Source organism: Eleutherodactylus coqui, chromosome 4, assembly GCF_035609145.1.
Source record: "Eleutherodactylus coqui strain aEleCoq1 chromosome 4, aEleCoq1.hap1, whole genome shotgun sequence".
NCBI classification, from domain to species: Eukaryota; Metazoa; Chordata; class Amphibia; order Anura; family Eleutherodactylidae; genus Eleutherodactylus; species Eleutherodactylus coqui.
In genome coordinates this window covers 51,019,904-51,040,920 of record NC_089840.1, presented here as the reverse complement: position 1 = coordinate 51,040,920, position 21,017 = coordinate 51,019,904, and the positions used below count along the sequence as shown (strand labels likewise).

The 21,017-nt window shown below is 43.4% G+C and overlaps 1 protein-coding gene across 1 annotated transcript in view; it reads left to right on the top strand.

The window, feature by feature from the left end:
- TMPRSS3 (transmembrane serine protease 3) overlaps positions 1 to 21,017 on the top strand; it is a 96,340-nt gene that overhangs the window by 17,801 nt on the left and 57,522 nt on the right. Inside the window, exons 4-8 of the mRNA XM_066598567.1 lie at positions 635 to 758; positions 8,709 to 8,837; positions 11,729 to 11,772; positions 15,554 to 15,725; positions 19,277 to 19,449. Of these exons, the coding sequence (XP_066454664.1) occupies positions 635 to 758; positions 8,709 to 8,837; positions 11,729 to 11,772; positions 15,554 to 15,725; positions 19,277 to 19,449 (642 nt within the window). The remainder of the gene's footprint in view (positions 1 to 634; positions 759 to 8,708; positions 8,838 to 11,728; positions 11,773 to 15,553; positions 15,726 to 19,276; positions 19,450 to 21,017) is intronic.

The following is a 21,017-nucleotide window of genomic DNA, read 5'->3' as shown; positions in this document are numbered from 1 at the left end:
GGTACACATCAAATATCAGGAGAACAGACAGAAGCAACTTCACACCTTCACACAGTATGGAGACTAAATGTTTAGATACCTGTTGATGGGGAAAGTAGTTTTAAGTAGTCAAAGACGTTTTAGTAATGGTTTGTGTGCTAGAAAGCCAGCTGTGTGCAGGTCCTATAAAAGGCACACCAGGCATGTGTACCCTAGGGATATCAAGAATCTGTTCAAACATGCAGTCTGTCACAGACAACATGGGGAACATGATACTGCATATGCCTGATGACAGGAGGAGATGCGGGATGTCCGTAGTCCTGACCAGTGGACATAATACAGTATATGCAGAATATGTGCATTGGCATACACAGGACATATCAGTAAGGTCTAATAGTAGAATCACATAAGAAATGGACCCTAGAATTGCTGTAAATGATTGCTAAAATTCACCTCCAAATGAGATTATCTTCTGATGGACCTTTTGGAGCTCATTATTGTACCAGAGTCTACAGGAGGATCTCTACAGGAGCTCTACAGGAGGATCCTCTCCAGTTTGACCCCAGAAAGGCCTAATTCATTTGCTTTTCCTCTATGCCTAGAGTCACACTCAATTTTTATGAGATACTAATACACTTTGTAAAATATGTTGCAGTGCGAGTGAGTGGACGGAACGGCGTGCTGCAGGCCTTCACTGCTGGCTCCTGGAGAACCGTCTGTTCTGATGGATGGAAAAGCTTGTATGGGAATCTGACATGTAAACAGTTAGGGTTCTCAAGGTAAATTGAGTTATCTATGTGTTTCTTTTATAATGTTTTTGACTCTGATGGGTGTGGTTACCAGAGAGGATAGAATTTCCCCATTACCACTGTCCAATATAGAGCGATGAGTGGGATGACGGGAGAGGAGAGAATCCCCCATCACTACTGTCCAATATAGGGCGATGAGTGGTGTGACCGTAGAGGGTAGAATCCCCCATTACCACTGTCCAATATAGGGCGATGAGTGGGGTGACCAGAGAGGGTAGAATCCCCCATTACCACTGTCCAATATAGGGCGATGAGTGGGGTGACCGGAGAGGGTAGAATCCCTCATTTCCACTGTCCAATATAGGGCGATGAGTGGGGTGACCAGAGAGGGTAGAATCCCCCATCACTACTATCCAATATAGGGTGATGAGTGGGTTGACCGGAGAGGGAAGAATCCCCCATCACTACTGTCCAATATAGGGCCCTCCTAATATACTGACACTTACTAATCTAAACATGTAGCACGTACCGCACGAACGTATTCATATAATGCTTACCTTATTTGTGTAGTGCGGTCGTTCATTCATTTTGTATTCAAGGGATTATTCTGATTACCATTATGGAGCCAGAAAGGAATTTTTTCTTCTCAAATGGGGTAAATTTGCCTTGTTGTTTTTTTTTTTTGCCTTCCTCTGGATTAACAAGGGGGATGGAAACAGATTAAACTATATGGACATTTGTCTTTTTTCAGCCTAGCATACTATGTTACTACAAATTGTATATAAACATTCTTGTACCAAACACTTGTTAAATCCGTACACCTTCTTTAGTTGTTTTTTTTTTTTTGCTTTTTCCTGTGTTTTTTTTCTGATCTCCTCATTAGAAGTAATCTGCTTGCTCTGGGGTTGCCATGGTAACATCAACAGAACTTATTCTTAGAGGTCATATGACAGGATGTTCATGCAGAACAATGACATATTACTGCAGCCATACATTTATAGCAGGCCTCTACACTAGCTCTGTATGCCTCCAATTTAATATTGTGATACGCTTCATCTCATGGTGTATTACGGAGCTATTTTCCCATAGGAGCATTGCTATGAAGGCAGCATACATTGGCACACAGAGTGACTATGACTGTATAATATAGAGTTTGTGTACTTCTGTACAACCTCAGGTACAGGGTTCTGATGGTTCATGATAATCTGTATTGTCCTTAATGGCCAGGGTGTTTTGGTCCTAAAGAACCTGACACTTTTTAGGGTTTTTACCCGTTTAGTGATTTTAGTGCCCTATTTTTTTTTTCTTCAGCTACCAAATTTATTTTTGCTGTGATTTTTTTCCATGACTTATAGGGTTTTTTTTTTAAATATCTTTTGCATTTTTTATATCAGATGTTTTGATATATAATTTGTATAGTCTTGGATTACAGGATTCATATGGCAACGTTTTGGTTGACGTCGGCGATGGGTATTTTCTTTTATATATATATATTTTTTTATTTTATTCTGTAATATTTTTTTTTACTTATTTTTGTAACTATTTTTTTAACATCTATATCACTCACATCGTCTTTTTTATTTTTAATTTCGTATTTTCTCACCGTAGCTTATTATTCACTGAAAAAGCCAAAAATACAATACCTGAAGGTCTGCAAAGCAGACACAGTCGCCATAGGCACGATCGCCATAAGGCAGGCACAATCGCCACCGGCACAATCGCCGTAGGGCAGGCGCAATGGCCTTAAGCCCTGAAGATATGTAGTCAGCCAGACAATAATGTGTGGAGGAGCAGCTTGTTCCTGGCAGGCTAATATGCAGTCACCCACTCAACCCAGCCCAGATTGGGGAGGAGTGACTGCATATACTAATAGCCTGCACATGTGAACGATACCAAAGATGTCAGCCATAGATGGGTGGTGACCCACCATACAGGATAACAACCCTGGCTGATATGACAGCGGGTTGCCCTGTATCTCCAAGGTGGGCCACACTGGCTGACATCTTGGGCTCCCCCACCAACTAGCAAACTACATATAAAAATACTAATGCATACTAATGAAATGCGGGTGTTGATTTTTTTCTCACCGTAGCTGGGGCATCCATAGGAACACCAGTTACAGGGAAAAACATCCCCCCTGTGCTGACAATAGTCATTAACAGAACTGATCTATAGAACCTTGTGTGACGCAGAGTGTAAGCTCTCGCTCACGACCTGAAGGTTGCAAGTTCAATCCCTGAATGGTTCAGGTAGCCGGCTCAAGGTCAATTCAGCCTTCCATCCTTCTGAGGTCGGTAAAATGAGCACCTAGCTTGGTGTGGAGTAAAGAATAACAAAACAATTACCTGAAAGCGCTGCATAAATCAGTTGGTGCTATACAAATAACAAGATTTATTTTATCTATGTCTCCTAGGACCCTGCAGCTCTACTTTGGCAGGGGGCACCGAGCAGTCATGTGATTGCTGGGTCAAGTAGTGGAAGTAACACTTTCGCTTTCCCTCTGTACTATGTAGTGCTCAATGAGCGCTATGTAGCCTGTGAAGGAAAGGTCAGAAGTGCTTAAAATCCACTTCTGCCTTCTCCTCTGGGTCCTCAGCTGTGACTAACAGGCAAGTACCTGACCTGCTCCTGCTTGATTTTTTACTATTGTCCAGGATTAACCCCTTAACGACTGCCCCATCGGGAAACTACGTCCTCAGTAAGTGGGCTTTAATCCTAGAGGACGTAGTTTTATGCATCCTCTTTGGATTAATGCCCACTTGCCTGAGGACGTGACAGCTCCATGCTGTCGGTGCCCGCAGGTAGCCGACAGCATGGAGCTGTCATCCCAGGATGCGGGCAGTCCCCCCGGTATTGCGATCGGCGCTATCCAATGGATAGCGCCGATCGCAGAAAAGTAAATAAAAAGGTGTAAAAAGTCAGATATTCAGCTGCCCTGATGGATTGGATCCATCAGGGCAGCTGAAAATACTCACCCGGCTTGTTGGCGGTGTCCCCCGGAGATCTTGTCCACCCGGACCCGCCACCTGCCTTCTGCGCATGCGCGCCAGATGATAATGTCACGCGCATGCGCAGAAGCCCGGGAGCCGCCGGCAAATTTCAAATCCCCTCCATGAGGGGAGGTGAAAATACTCACCCCTGATCCTCAGCGGTGTCCCGGTCTTCTGGGACTGGAGTCCCCTTCTGCGCATGCGCGCCCGATGATTGACAGCGGGCGCGTGCACAGAGGGGCTCGAGCCCCGGGAAATTTAAAATCCCTCTGCTCCTGGCTGCCATGTGTAACCAGGAGCAGAGGGATTTCACCAGGGACATGATCACTGTCATCCAATGGATGACAGTGATCATGTATAGTAAAACAAAAAGTATAAAAAGTCAAAAAAAAAAAAAAAGTGTAAAAAGTAAAGAAAAAAGTTTAAAAAACTTGCGTTTCATCTCCCCCCACGGATCATATCCGTGAGGGAGGATGAAATGATATACCTAAGGCCCGCGGATTTATCTGCGGACCTTACCCCAGCTTCTGCGCACGCGCATGTTGCCAAAATGGCTGTGGCAGTTTAAAAACTCCCTGCTCCTGGCTACAAAACTTAGCCGAGAGCCTGGAGATTTAACGGGGGGCTGCGGTGAGCGGTTCCTGATCATGTGTTCGCCATTATCCAATGGATAAAGCCGTTCATGTAAAAGTAAAAAATTGGTGAAGGTTCATCTCCCCTCACCGATGCGGTAATACACAGATCAATCGCATTGGATTACACAATTCCGCTCACATTAGTGGGTTAGAATTGTGTAATCCATTCGCAGAAAAGAGAACGCAGCAGGTTCTATTTTACTGCGGATATCCGCAACATAGAGCCCATTGTGCTCCGTGATCGCGGATATACCCGCAGCCCATACGCAACTACCTTGTATACGGGCTGCGGGTACCCATGCCATCGCTAAGCGACGGTGCGGGAAATACAAACAAAAAATATATATATACTGCGCATGACCGCCTGTGTGAGTAGGCAGTTATGCGCAGTACATTACGCAGTCGTATGCAGGGTCACAGCCGGGCTCACAGATGGAATCCGCTGCGGGCCTCCGCAAGCGGATTCTGCCTACGGCTGCTTGAGCCCGGCATTATTCAGACCGCTACCTGTAATACGTAATTTACAAGAAGCCCCGGGAATGTTCGCCTTCATGCAGTTCCAGGAGCAGCTTGTTGAGCGCCTTCTGTGTGAGACCACTGCACCTCAGCGAGATTACGGAGACTCACAGAGCGCCACTTTTTACACCCCATACCCGCTACTGAGGTCACTAAATACCCCCCAAAAAGCATGAGAGGAGGGGGGATACCGGTTTTATTGCCCCATGTACCCATCCCAACCAGCCTCCGTAATTACCCCTGTCTTTGGAAATACTACACAGTTCACATTATTACTTTTATCTAAGATTTGGGGAATGCCGAAAAGGGCGCGGAGGGGGGTGGGGTGGGGATGGGGAATTTTTTAAGGTGTCAATATTTATTCCGTACAAGTGGGCAATGGGTCCTGGAATTTATTCAGTTGTACCCTGCAATCCAACGGGTGTTCCCTCCATTCTAGGCCTTGCCATGTTTCCTGTAAGTAGATTAGGGCCACAAGGGGTATTTTTTTGAACACGGGACAAACGGGGGTATCCATTTTGGGGTGAACGTCTTCATTCCTATGTACACTGTACAAAAAAAAACAGTTTTTAAATTGACAAAGTTGCCAAAAAAATGAAAATCGTAATTTTTTCCTTCTGCTTTGCTTAGATTTATTCAAATACTGTGGGGTCAAAATACGCAATACACCCCTAGATGAATTCGTTAAGGCGTCTAGTTTTCAAAATGGGGTCATTTGTGGGGTTTCTTTATCGTTTTGGATGCTCAACGGCTCTATAAGTGGGCGATGGGGCCTGGAATTTATTCCGTTGTACCCTGAAATCCAACGGGTGCTCCTTCCATTATAGGCCTAGCCATGTGTCCTTTAAGTAGATTAGGGCCACTAGGGGTATGGTTCTGAACACGGGACAAACAGGGGTATCCATTTTTGGGTGAAAGTCTTCATTCCTATGTGTGCTGTACAAAAAAAAAACAGTTTTTAAATTGATACAACTGCCAAAAAAAATGAAAATTGTATTTTTTTTCCTACTGCTTTGCTTAGATTTATTCAAAAATTGTAGAGTAAAAATAAACAGTACACCCCTAGATAAATTCGTTAAGGGGTCTAGTTTTTAAAATGGGGTTATTTGTGGGGGTTCTCTGTCGTTTTGCCCGCGCAAGGGCTCTACAAGTGGGCAATGGGGCCTAAATCACCTTCATGCTAAATTTCTGTTCTGAAAGCCACCAACTACACCTTTCATTTTGGGCCCCGTTGTGCATCCAGACAAAAGATTAGGGCCACAATGGGTATGTCTCTGAACACGGGACAAACAGGGGTATCCATTTTGGGGTGCAAGTCTTCATTCATATGTGTGCTGTACTAAAAAAGCAGTTTTTAAAACGAAAGAATTGCCAAAAAAACGAAAATCACATTTTTTTCCTTTTGCTTTGCTTGAATTCATTCAAAAACTGTGGGGTCAAAATGGGCAGTACACCCCTAGATAAATTCGTTAAGGGGTTTAGTTTTCAAAATGGGGTCACTTGTGGGGGTTCTTTTTGGTTTTGGGCGCTCAAGAGCTCTACAAAAGTGCTATGGGGCCTAAAACGCCTTCAAGGAAAATTTATGTTCTGAAAACCACCGACTACTCCTTTCGTTTTGGGCCCCGTTGTGCATCCAGACATAAGATTAGGGCCACAATGGGTATGTTTCTGAACACGGGAGAAACAGGGGTATCCATTTTGGGGTGTCAATCCTCATTTTCATGGGCACTATAGGAAACAAATATGTCTTTAAAATGACATATTTGGAAAAATATGAAATTTTATTTTTCCTCCTCTAAATTGAATTAATTCCTGAAAAAAACTGGTAGGGTCAAAATACTCATGACACCCCTCAGTGAATACATTAAGAGGTGTAGTTTTTAAAATGGGGTCATTTTAAAAAATGGGGTATCTATTATTCTGACACCCATGAGCCTTTGCAAACTTGGCTTGGTGCAGGAAAACAAAGTGCTCCTCAAAATGCTGAAAAGTAATGTTAAATTTGTACGTCCTCTAAATGGTTAAAAACAACACAAGTTTTTCAAGTGTGCATTCAGAATAAAGTAAACAGATGGAAATATATATCTTATCAAAAATTTGTACAGTATGTTTGAACATATTTGAGATATTACGGTTGAAAATGTGAAAAAATGACAATTTTTTCAAAATTTTTCCAATATTGGTACGTTTAATAAATATACACAAATTATATTGGTCTCTTTTTACCACCTAAGTGAAGTACAACATGTGGCGAAAAAACAGTGTCAGAATCACTTGGATATGTAAAGCCTTTACGGAGTTATGCTACGTTGAACGACGCATGTCAGATTTCCAAAATTTGGCTCCGTCACTAAGGCGCAAGCAGGCTTCGTCACTAAGGGGTTAAAGTCCTGGACCAAGCACTATGAATTTACTATGCTTGGTCCTTAAGGGGTTAAAAAATGTGTGATGCTGATGTTTTGGGGGCTTTCCTGGCAGAATTGGGGAAGGCTCATGTTGTTCAACTGTTGGTACATATACCTTAGGCCAGGGTTTCTCAACTCATGGACCGCCAACAGGTCATGTTTTCAGGATTTCCTCAGTGTTGCACATGTAATGTAACTATTGTCGGTGCCTCAGACATTGCCACAGGTGGTCTTACTATTGGATATCCTGAAAACAGGACCTGTTGGCGGTCCCTGAGGACTGGAGTTGGGAAACCCTGCCATACGCCACTCTGAAACATCAGTTTTTAATGCTATTACCACTGCGTTTTGAACGGCACTATAATTGTTGTATTATGCTCCCATTGATTTCAATGGGGCCTCATAGATATGCGCTCGAATGCGGTGCTGTCCAGCGCCATGATTTCCGAGCGCTGCCTGCTCTTTTTTACTGCGATTAACACACCTCATTACCCATCACAATGGTGGGATGCATTAAAAACACTGTCAGACGCAGTAACCTGCATCCATTTCCAGTGCTGAAATCGCGGCAAAATGACGCTAGTCAAATAGCGGTGTTTTGCCGACCTTGTGTGTGAGGGGCCTTAGTTTGTGGTAGTGTGGACTAAAAGGCATGACTTGGGAACGTCTGACTTCACACAGGTCCAGAACGATAACCAACCTGTAATCCAACTTGCAGTAAAATCACATTTTGTAGGGAATAACAGGCAAGTCCTGAATAGAATCAACCAAAAATCGGGCATGGATCATTTTGCCCCTGACAGCATACATCAGGGTCAGCTTCCAGCATGGGGTTGCCCTTTTCAGGGTTGGGTGCTCTGTCTTACAATGATTGGTGTAGGGCCTGAAAAGGTAATAATAGTGGGTTTCATTTCTGTTATTCATTAATAAACGTTATGTTTTAATATTGTAAAATGGATTGGCATTTATTCTGTGAACTCAAGAACATTGTGCTGACAGCGACATCATTGCCCACATGTATGTTTTTTCCATATGAAAATCTGAATCCCCTTCATAGATATACAGTTTAATTATAAAATTATATCCGCCTGCAGCCACCACTAGGGGGAGCTCAGGAACTTACTGAATACAATTTATATTCTAAACACAATAACACAGTATACTGTTAGTTCCTGAGCTCCCCCTAGTGGTGACTGCCATTAGCCATAATGTTATATTTTAAATATGTGTCTATACAGGAAATTTGGCCTGTGTATCAGTAAAATGGGGCTCAGACTGCTCTGTAAACAAATAAGTCGGCACAGACTGTTGGACCTAAAAACAGCCAGATGATGAAAGTAGGAGATTCAACAAAATGTCGTATCCTCGGCACATTTTTCAAAATTTCACATTTTTAATAGCTTTGCTTTTACCCGCTCTTCCTTTGTTGTGTAGCTTTGTGAGCACCGGCTCTGTGGCAGTGACTGCTGTGGAAGAAAGGTTTAGACGAGAGTTTGTGTCTATAACAAAATCTTCAAATCCTGACATGCGGGAAACGCTACTGCAGCAGATTATACAGGGAAAGTAAGTATTCCTGCAGCATACAGTAGTGCTACTATAGATGGCAAAACTACAGTGGGAAAAGATGTCAGTGGCTTTAGTATACTTGCCAACACTTTGGGTTCTGGGATATTGAAGGCATAGTTACCATTCAATTGAATAGGAACTGTGCCTGTAATACCATCCTGGGCCACTGTGGTGTGCACAGAGCTGTCTGCTTCTGATAGCACATCGGCTGCATACACTAACACAGAGGCCCGGCGATCAGCAGGTTTCAAGCACTTGTCCACTCCCCTGCTGTTCAATTACTGATGACCTATCCTAAGGATAGGTCATCAATAGTTCAGTCATGGAAGACCCCTTAATGGTTGACTATACTGGCTGTAGTCAAAAAAACGGATCCAGCGCTGTATCACAGTACTGGCGTCCTAATTTGAAATAATACCATACTTAAATAGAAAGGTATAGATACGTTACATGATGGTAGGGCGTACAGGCCCATGCTAGCCCCAAAACATGGAATTTAATCTTGTGTTGTGGCCCCTGTAAGAGGAAGCGATGTCTCTGATTGGCTGAGCAGCGCTAGATGAACAATCACATCCATCGCATTGGTTCCTCGAGCTCTACATTGATTGGCTGAGCAGTGCGAGATGAACCAATCAGAGCCATCGCTTCCTGGAGGAATTTATGAATCCTGCAACCAGGAAGTGATCTGTGGGCGATCGAGGACTGCAGGACACCCGGAGGAGCTCCGGACAACAGCAGGATGATCCGGACCGAGCCTGCTAGGTAAGTATGCCTTTTTTTCAGGGAATGCAGCTAGGGCTTATTTTTGGGATAGAGAATGTTAAAATGTATCGCATCTCATGAAAATCACTAGTTCATGAGATGCGATGTGATTAACAAGGAGGCTCCATAGGGAAACATGGGCTACAAAAAAAAACCAACCAAACAAACAAACAAAATAAAATCGCAAATCGCTCAACTATAGAGCATGTGACAATTTTTTTTCTCACAGCATTGCATCCGTGAGAACATCGCTAATGTGAAGGAACCTATTGGAAAGCATGGGTTTCACAAACATGCAATTTCTTGTGCAATCGCACTGCGGGAGAATCACGCGATTTTGTCGCCCGTGTGAAAGCGACCTAATGACAGCTGTGACAGATCTACAGATTATGTAACATATCATATTTAATTATTTTTGCAAGATTTGGATATTTTCATGATATGTTTAGATTGTAAGCTCAATTTTACTTTAACCCCTTAATGACCGTCCATACGCCTTTTGATGGTGGCTATTAATGGACTTTATTCTGATGCCTGGCATGGGTCATCAGAAGCCTGGCATGGGTCTGCAATGCCACAGGAAAGCGGGTGCTTAGCTGTTGAGATAATGAAGTCCCCTAGTAGGCCAAAAATTAAAAGTTACAAAAAAGTAATAAAAAAAGCAAAAAGAAAAAAAAGTAAAAATGTCAAAACCCCACCTTTCTCCCTTTATTATGTAAATAAAGTAAAAAATAAATCACATGTGGTATCGCTGAATTCATTGTGACCCAGAGAAAAAAGTTAGTACATTATTCAACCTGCACTGTGCACGTCATGAAAAAAAATATAAAAAGCATAGCAAAAATAGCTAAAAATATACTTGTTCACTATGCAAAAAAATTGCACAGGAGCAAGCGTATTGCGTAACACGTTGTTTTGTTTAAGCCCTATGGGCGCCTACCCACTAGCGATATGTTTTCTTGCAATGCGAGAGCGAGTGAAAACGCAAGCCTCACAGCGCTGAGAAAACCCTGCGATGTCGCTCATTGTTTTAATTGGGGTCGGAGGCAGCAGTGCGAGCCCCATTGAAAACATAGGGAGTACATCGCGGATTTCTGCCACAGCTGTGACCGCTATGGCAGGGGATATCTTCATCCCCACAGGGACCACGGTGATCAAGGAGTCCTCTGCCATAGCTGTCACAGCTGTGGCACAAGTCTGCGATGCTATCCCATTGCTTTCAATGGGCTGGTGCTGCTATGGCCCCATTGAAAGCAGTGGGTTGCAGGCAACCCCTGCAGCGATGATTTTCGGGAAAGGGCTTGAAATATAAGCCCTTCCCTTAAAATCATCTTTAGCTGAAAAAAAAAGTTTAAAAATAATTTACTCACCTAGAAAAGCCATCCGGCTCTTCTCTCCAGCCCCGGCAGTCGTCATACAGTTTAATAAAGAGCAATCATGGGCAGCTGTCACCAGGAATTGGGTATTAGATACACTTGTGCTCCTGACAGTCAGACCCCCGTTAACCTGACACATAACTGTTTAATGTACTAGTAGAATGAAGTGTCATAAGAATATGTTAAAGGTGTTATCCAGTTTAGAAAACCCATTTTCATTTACCTAATTAGGAAATTCTATTAGGGAGTTAATAGAGGAGGGGTCCTCTCTTCAGAATCCCTATCCAGAGAGCACAGCAATACCACATCACTCAGACAACACATTGATGTGAATGACAACTATGTAATACTTCATTTTTCCTGTGGGGGCACTGCAGGGAAACGGAACAGTTACTGCCTAATTTACCCACAGCTGATCGTTGAGGGTGTCAGTAGGAGAATATGTTGTAATCAACTTATTGTCAAGGAATCCTTCTAACATGTAGGGATTATCCAAAGTCAGAAATTCCGGTAAACATAGTGCAATTTTAGTAGTCAGATGTATAAACTAGACCCTAGAAGAATTGATTGCAGCAGTCCCTGGCTGTGGTCAGACCCCTGCCCATCAAACATTTACCCCCTATATCCAGTGGATAAGTGATAAATGTTTTTGACAAGAATACTCCCTTAACATATTTGCATTTGATAAACTGGTTACCAATAAATTCTGTATTTCCTTACATAATACTTCACCAAATTTTCTTTTTCTAGAGAATTCTGCTCTTCAGGAAGTGTCACCACAATAAAGTGTGTGGGTGAGTACGCAATATCAACTTGTCCGTACACAAGGTAGTTTGAAATTTTTGGAACAACTTGACAATGTAATTAAAGAAGCTCCCATTCAGACGGCTGTGTTTTCAGGCCGCGTGATAACCGTGTATTTCATAGACAGCAGATGGATCCATAATAGTCCAAGAGGCTATTTGTACGGACGATTTTTCACACAGATTAATGGTCTGTGTGAAAAAAACCTCACTTAGTCGGGAGGGGTACAGTGTCTCCCTATGGAGACCACATAGTAAGTCTGAAGAGACTTACAAGGCCATGCAATGTCATAGACCTCTCACCAGGCCAGCCAGAAATCTACTGCACACTGATGAAGGGCAAAAGCCCCGAAACAGTCTGTCTGTACATGGTTATCTTTTCCTTCTGGTTTTGGTTTATACTCCCAGTCATGTTATAAGGCCTGTTAGAAGATCATACATTGACTTGTAGGAATGTTGCCTTGTAATTAGACATACAATAGTGGTTCACCGTGAACATCGCAGAGCACACGGATGTTGTCTATATGCTCTTCGAAGTTTTTTTGCACCAGATCTTACTGGCCATGGTCATGGGAATCCGGCCTATGGATGATCTTTTTTTTAAAGAAAAATCTTTAAAAAGAAAAATCTGATTACTAATCTAGGCTGAGAAAGTGGGTAACATGGTCTGACTGCTGCTAGGGGACTTCCCTTCCTCTGATATCTGCTTTAAAGCAAACCTCCGGTTGCAGGACAAAATTCTGTCCTTGGATTGGAGGTAGTATATTACCTGCACTTGATGTTCCCCTTTGCCTTTTGGTTGCATCAGTTCCAGTCCTGTTTTCTGGTGGTCAAGATGGCCACTGCCATTTTCTAACTAGCCTTCCAGTGACCGAAGAGTGGGCCACGGCCTAGGAGACAGCGAGGTAGAGTTTCGGCCTTGTCACGATGGCTCTACTGTCTCCCACCCGGACGGTAACTGGTGACACGTCCAAGGGCCGAGGGCAGGTTAATAAAGAGGAACCCAAGTGATGGATTACCTTAAATCCTATTTTGTCTCATGAGGCCACTGTTTCTTCCACAGCGGGGGATTCTTGGATGATGGAGTAAATCCTCTCCTATGTAACTTCCGTGGGGGGGATTCCTGGGTGATGGAGTAAATCCACACACACGCGGGTACAGTTTAAGACACGGCCTCTGGAAACTGACGGGTGACGGGTCGTTTTACTCAACTTCAGAACAGAACAATTCAGCAGCTTCTTGACAAGTGATGTGACAGGGAGGACTGATGGGACGTCAGTAGGAACCACAGCAACAGTTATCTGTAGGTCCTGGCACAGTATAACACTTCTCTTTTTCTCTCTCTTTCAACCGGATTCACGTTCACGGACGGGAACACACTGCAGAACTTCTGGGGAGTAGTAGTCCCCACACTCGCTGGGCCATCCTCTCGGCCTCCTCCATTCTGTGTCTGTGGGTTGAAGGTACCCACAGACAGCTGCCTTGCACTGCTCTCTCAGACAGGACAAGAATGGAACTCTCTTTCCTGCGCAGACCCAAAACACATATATTAGACATCATCCCCTGACAGACAAAAGATACAAAACCAGACAGTCATCCACATACCAGGCATTTAACTCCTTCAGTGCTGCAACTATGCAATGCACACCATTCTTGCAACACGAAAGACACTGACAACACAAGACTGGGCAGACACACCATTCAGGAGGGGGCCGTTATACTGGGCCACTACAGCCTGATCATCTGAGCAGCGCCAAGCAATCACAGGGTAGGTATAGTGCATGGGTAGTCAAGGACTACCTATGCCCTGTGGCTTATTAGGTAGTCTAAAGATAGCTAACTGCCATCTTGTCTGCCCGAAAAGAGGACTGAACCAGGGCAATGCAGGGACAGAGGAGAAGATTGCTCAGTGAAATCCGCATTGGAATCCATGTTATTCTTACATCTCAATAGGAATCTGCTCAGTGGAAAAATAATTTATAAGCCAACTCTTGACGCGGTTTCCACTGACACGATATTCTATTCCAGTATTGCATGTTTTTTTAATTGTTGTTTTGCAGTTTGTAAATTCATGAACTTTAAATGAACCTTTACATCCTGTTATTTTATGTGACACATGGCTTTCAATCTGCATTCTGCAAACTGAGATACTGACGAGAATGTAAAGTCTGATGTAAATGTGGTATTTTAACTGAACAGTTGAAGGTCATTTAAAGGGTAATTCCACTCCATACCATATCTCCTCTGTTATTATGTACACTTATCCTTGGTTTACCCATGTAAGCAATTTGAATCTCTGGTCAGATATTTGTGGGATGATCCACGCTTAAAGGGGCTGTACCCAGATCTAAATATACCCCCTATCCATAGGATAAGGGATAACTTTATGATCAGTGGTACTTTGACACCTAGGACTCCTATCAATATTGAGAAGGAGGGTCACACATTCATACTGCTGCTCCATTCAGTTGCTTGTACTTGCCAACTTCCAGCTCTGTCATTGAAATCAATGGAGCAGCAGCTTGCACATGCAATTTCCACTCCATTCATGCACGGACCGCCAGGATCTCCGTTCTTGAGATCGGTGAGGAGTCCAGTAGGCGGCTCCCCACTGATCATAAAATTATCTCCTATAATATGGATAGAGGATAACTTTAGATCTTGGAACATCCCCTTTAAATGTCACTTTTCACATCAAGATGTGGTAACAGCTGTTTTCACAGGTTGTCACGGCCCGTCCCCATTACTAGTATAATGGAATAGTAATATGATGCTTTTCTCGATTAGTTGTTCTACCTTCCTACCTCTACAATGAATCTAAACAATTGTGTTAGTGCTGGACTGTGCTTTCTGAGGCCCACCAGTGAAGATGCTTCTGAGGTCCAACCTCTATCTATATGGAACATGTGCACGTTCGTTAAGAATTCCATCATCATCATTGTATGTAAATTAGCTCTCCTTTAAAAGAAAGAAAACTATCTCTCGGGCCACTTATAGGTAAATATCCCATAAAGGCCCATTTACACGCAAAGATAATATTTCAAACAACTGAAAGATTGAAAGATTTTGTGATCTATTTGCCTATAGTGTTAATGGCCATTACCACTTTATCATCTTCATTTGCATGTAAAAGGGCCCACAGGAGCTGTTTGCAGAGGCCAGCATGTGATTAATCACATGCCCAGCTGTGCACACAGCCGCACTATTCTGCCTGCGGCAGATGGCAGAATACGATGTATTATGCCGCCTCCTGTGTAGATAACAGTGTGCAGTCTACTGGCAGATAAATGTGTTTGCTTCACCTTTGAGTAGCTGAACAATGGATTTTAAGTTCACCCTAAAATCATCTCTCAAATAAAAAGTGCACGATACCCGCGTTTACATGTAAGAATTTGTCGCTCATTTTCATTTGAACGAATTTAGAGTGATAATCTTTACGTGTAAATGGGCCTTAAGTCTGGAGGAGCGCTAACTTGCATATTTTTCCCAGGGGGCATTGCCTGTATCAGCTGGATCTCCACAAGCATAATCAGTACATCCCTAGGTCTAATAGGTTATTTGTGAACTTTTCCATAAGAAATAGACTCCAGTTACAATTGATTTGATCCCAAATTACCCCAATGGGGTTTTGTCTTCTGCTGGACCTTTTGGCGTGCATTAATCTGTCAGAGACTTGATCCCCAGAGGATCTCTTCTTCTCCAGTTCCTTCGGTGCTATGTATGTATTACTTTTTGTACCTTGACACTAATCCCTTAATCTACTTATTTACAGTTTGTGGAAATCGACCCAGCTATTCCTCGTCCACACGTATCGTGGGAGGGAACATTTCTGCAGAGGGGCAGTGGCCTTGGCAAGCCAGTCTGACGTTCCAGGGCATACACTTGTGTGGTGGCTCGCTCATCAGTCCCCAGTGGATAGTCACAGCTGCACACTGTGTATACGAGTAAGTGTCTGCGTCAAAACTTGTCTCAGAATTCTCACGTGGTGATTGGTCTAGAGTGACCCTTATATCTTTGGGCCAATACATTGTAAAACATGCTATAAAGAGCACTCTTATGACTCATATAAATCTCACTAAGCTTAGCAGACTATTGCCATTGCCCCTTGCCAATAAGGGTTGTCCTTATGCATTGTGGCAGTATTCATACTGATTGTATAGTGTCTGATTATTTACAGTCAGTTCTTATGCCAAGGGAAATCGTAGCACCCAGTCAATGTTTTAAACATTTCCAGGAAGAATAACAGAGGAGCATCATATCACAAAGATGAGATGCCCCAGAATTATTTTATGGGGAGTGCAAGTCAAGTCATGTCAGGAGAAGAGGTAAAACCTGACCGGACCCTCTATAGACCAATAGTCATAGAGAGGTGACCTGACCAGGGACTCCTTCTCCAGCCATTATCTTATTGCGCCCCTATAGGGCATATTAAAAACTCTTGTAAAAACAAAAAAAGTCTGATGTTTTAAAAATAGTTTTCCACTCTTTGCAATCTCCCTGCCCACTCACCCATCAGTCCCTCTCTCCCCTCTCTACTTCCGATGCTCCATATATACAGATTATGTCTAGAAAAAACTATAATAAGAATCCTTTGCTTTAATTGAAATGTCATCGGAGGCTTATCTAACATGGCCAAGACAACTGCGCGAAGGATTCTCACGCGTCTCGGTATCTTGCACTCCCAGCCGCCTTTCATTGAAAGCCCTTGTTCTATAAAGGGCAGAAAAAATATTGATGTCGCTGATGTAATATGCTGTGGGTTTACTGACAATCACTGGAGCCACCATGATTCTGGACAAGAGAAAATGCATATGACAGCATCTCCAACTGTATCGGTGAAGCTGAGCTGAGTTTTTCAGATATAGCAGAGTAGACTCTGCCAACTTCGTGTAGAATTACAGAGCTTACATAATCGCTGTTCACAAACAATTCAGCCACGCTATATTTTATGCTCATTAATATCGAGTCTATGCTGGATCTACAATCATGTCTGTAACTAAAGAACATTGGTCATCTCCATCGTGTGACTTTCCAGCTGTTGCAGAACTGACATCCACAGGTTCCTGAAGCAGTCTTGTAAAATTCATCAACGACCACAAAGGAATAATTTCCTCCTGAACTCTTTAATTTACAGCTGACAGTGATCTGAAAGGTAGAGCTTAGACTATGGATAGGGTTTAGGGTCTGCGGCCTCGTAATAAGGACAGAGCAGTGGGGAAGGGCTCTCGATGTAGCCAGTTGCGTTACAGCCAGAGGTTTGTCACCAACGAGGGGTATAGTTGATTTCTTACGGCATATATAGTTTAGATGATCTGTCTATCAATCGATCTATGTGACAGGCATGGAAGTTTGGTTATAGAGGGTCATCAGTGAGGTTTCTATCATATGTGGAGGAGTGTCTGACCTGTTAGGTAAATAATCCAGTAGGTGGATATTTAAGAACAGCCAGGAGAACACTGAGCTGTTCTACCTGGGGAACACAGAAAGCTGGTCTGTGTGACCTACAAATGTCATCTGTGGGAGGGTTTATCAAAAGCGGTATTAGTGTAATATGTCGCCACCAGAAGAATGGGTGGAGACATGGGTTGGCTGGCTTTAGTTAAAGGGAACAACCACAGCTGCTGATTGGCTGCCTGAGACATGCAGCACTTGGCACTAATCTTGGTTAGCTGCTGAGCTGCCACTCCTGCCGATGCGTCAGACATGGCTGGTGGCTCCTCCAGCGTGTCACTGCTGCCGCCACCGCCAGCCACACACACATACCGCTGGAGGCAGCTGTGCCCGCTCCTGCTGCAGCTCATGGCCAGCCAGCCCCTGGAAGCGTCTCCCTCCAGCAGTCCCACTACGAGCTCTCCTGCTCCTAGCTGCCCAGCTCCTGGAAGCACCTCCGGCGTTCCCACTATGGTCGCTCCTGCTCCTAGTCGCCCAGCTCCTGGAAGCGGCTCCCTCCAGCAGTTCCACTGTGGCCTCTCCTGCTGCTACTCACTGAGCTCCTCCAGCCATGGAACCCCCCCACCGCCGACAAACTCATACTGCTGGAAAGACCCTGCTCCTCTCTGCCCTCACTGCTGACAGACGGGGACGGGAGCCAATCCGGAGCTTTTGGGTGTTACCAGGGCGTTAACCATAAGCATATTAAACCCCAGTTCGGCACTATGCAGCAATTCCAGCAACCTCATTGGTTATTTGGCTTGTGTGATTCAACCTGATTGGTTGTTTGGGTTCCCTGATTCAACCTGATTGGTTGTTAGTGACAAACTGGGATTTATTATAGATATATGCTAACCGTAACTCAGTAGGTCTCCATCCCTACTTCCGGTAGAGACATATTGCACTAATACCATTAAAAAGCTGTTGTTTTGTAAACTGGCAGAGAGCAGCTCTGGAGCTGATAGAGTGGGTTATGCTCTGTATTAGTAGCAGACAGGCAGGTTTTTCCATTTTTTTCCTGCTTTATTGTAATTTGTAACCATACTAATAAAGCTGGCCACATCTCAGTTTTTAACCTCCACCGGGCTGCTGACTCCATCTTAGGTAAAGGTGATTCCCCAAGCCATCCGCCCACAATATATATGCCTTCCTCTATTCCTTAGTGCTATATTTAAACAGGAGTATATAAGACGTGTGGAGGTGAAAGTTGCATCAGAGGGCTCAGGGGAACCTAAAGGCACTTCAGAAGATGCCCATATTGTAAATGTTAAGTGGGGGCATTGATACAGATTTTGTATTGGGGCCCAGAAGCTTTAAAGGGGCATTGCAGTGAATTGTTTTTCATTCATTGTGTAGCTATCCCCCCAGTGTATATACGTTGGCTAGTGTAACCATGGTTAGTTACTCCTTTCTATCTGAAACTCCAGGCCTCTTTCCTCCCGGGTTATTATGTGATCTTAAATCTGAATAGCTCACATTTACTTGGGCTAATGTGCCTTCAAACTAGTCAGTTTCTTAGTCAGCATAATACCCATCATCACAGAAACTGCTTAGAGGGGGACACAGGCACTCCTAACACAAGTTACTGATGATGATCACACAGCTCCTATCACACAATTATATTAGAAGAGATCACAGCTTATCCTCCTGACAGCATAATTAAGGCTTGTAGCTTTTTTAGAAGAATATAGATGATATTGAAAATTAAACTGGCCTCTCGATAGACAGAGATGGTGCAGCCTCTAGCTAAAGCTGTGCTGATGCATCATGGAATTGACAACACACAAAAGTGAAAGCAACATCAAGATGGTGCCTGATAAGCATTCAGACAAAAGGCTGCACTGCATGGAAGTAACTGCAGTGCACAGAGGAGGCCTCAAGAGTGTGTCGGGCAATCAAGTGTAGAGGGTAGGGATGGAAAAATGTGTTTTCGCTGGAGTGGCCCTTTAAATTGTGACTGTGACATAGAAGGAACATTTTAGTTATATGGAATCTATGCGTTATAACAAGGTATAAACCAAATTATAACATGACTGTATTGAGCCTTCTTTCCCTTGATTTGCAGCTTGTATTTTCCAGAATCATGGAGCGTACAGGTTGGGCTGGTGAACCAACCCCTTGAACCTCCGAATAATTCAGTACTGGTTGAAAAGATCATTTACCACAGCAAATACAAATCAAGCTCCATGTCCAATGATATTGCTCTCCTCAAACTGGCTGAGCCCTTTAGTTTCAATGGTAAGTTACAGTGTTATTTCCCAGTTCGTTACCTGATATTTTTCCAGTGACATCACTACTCTTGCTAGGAGTTGTGCTGGTATTGCAACCTACGCGGTAGGTATCTACATCATGCTTTTGAATTGGTTCTTCAAGAATTAACCCTTTCCAATCCACTGTCTGACGTCTTCCTACATTCTGAATGAAGCCTGTACAGCTCCAATATCAGAAGACGTCCGACAGGGTATTCTTACCATCTGTTGCCAGCCACTCCACTGTCTGAGCCTCTCTGGCGCACACACACTGGCTTTAGCCAGCAGATGGCACCGTTATATGACAGCAAAAGGAGAAAGCCTTTTAGGAAACCCTGAATCCAAGATTGGATTGGAAAGGGTTAAATGACATTTCTCTGTTAGATCATTTTTTAAAATGCCCCGTGTATATATATTGCTTTTCTATACTTGTTTTAGTGCCCCCTGGTGTTCTTTTGATTTTCTCCCAATGCCTCTGGTTTAAAGGCACCCTATTTAAAGAGCACATATCAGCAGAACAGACTGTAGTGATAGACCTCCTTAAAGGGGTTGTGCCAAGATGCATAAGCTTTTTGGGAATACGTTGCATGGAGTGATCAAATCCCGCTCTCGACATAACCTCAGACAGTGAGATATTTCCCCACTTCAATGGAAATGTAGTATTACAGGACAGCCATTCATATGATCCGCCATCCTTTAACAGGACGGCATAAGGTCCTCCAGAACGGGGGACGCTCTTACTGCACAGCTCTCGATTTTCAGCCATGTGGGAGACCCTGCTCTGTGCTGTTCACGCGCACTAATAGAGCATATGAACAGGCATAGTGCTCTTGGCACAACGCCATTAAACTAGGCTATCTATCTCCATTCTGGAGGAACCAGCACGTCTGTGTGTTACACAAACAGTATATTAATATCAATAAGAGCTGTGCAATCCTTCATTTTCCCTGTGGGGGTGCCGTAGAGAAATTGAACATATGTTGCTGAATTTCCTCATAGATTATGGTTGATCAATAGGGGTCCCAGCAGCAGGAAACCGATTAGCTTATCATTGGGGGAGCCTTCTAGAGAAAAGGGATTGTACAAAGCAGACCACCCCTTCATTGCTGGATTAAAGGATATGAAATACTGTGGCCAATTCTACTAAATAAATGTCTCAATAGAAAGTAAAATACTGTCTAGAATGATGATAGTAATAATTGTACAATCATAATGTATAGTGGGTGACCCAAGACGATGTAGGACATTAGGAATATCGTTCTTAGTTTAATATTGCATTTAATCAAGGACATAAATCTTCCCTTAGTAGCGTGACAGCTGCATCTCCTTAGGTTATATATATTATGTTGTACTTAAAGGGGTTGTCCTAATTTATTTAAATTTATGCAAACATGCTCCCTGTGTGTTTAAAATAAAAAATCAGCTTATACTCACTTGTCATTACATCTAAGAGCCATAAAAGTCTTCTTTTTCATTCTATTAGCACTTGCAGCACCGAGGTCCTTGGTTCAAATCCAACCAAGGACAACATCTGCTTTATCATATTTGAACCTAGGA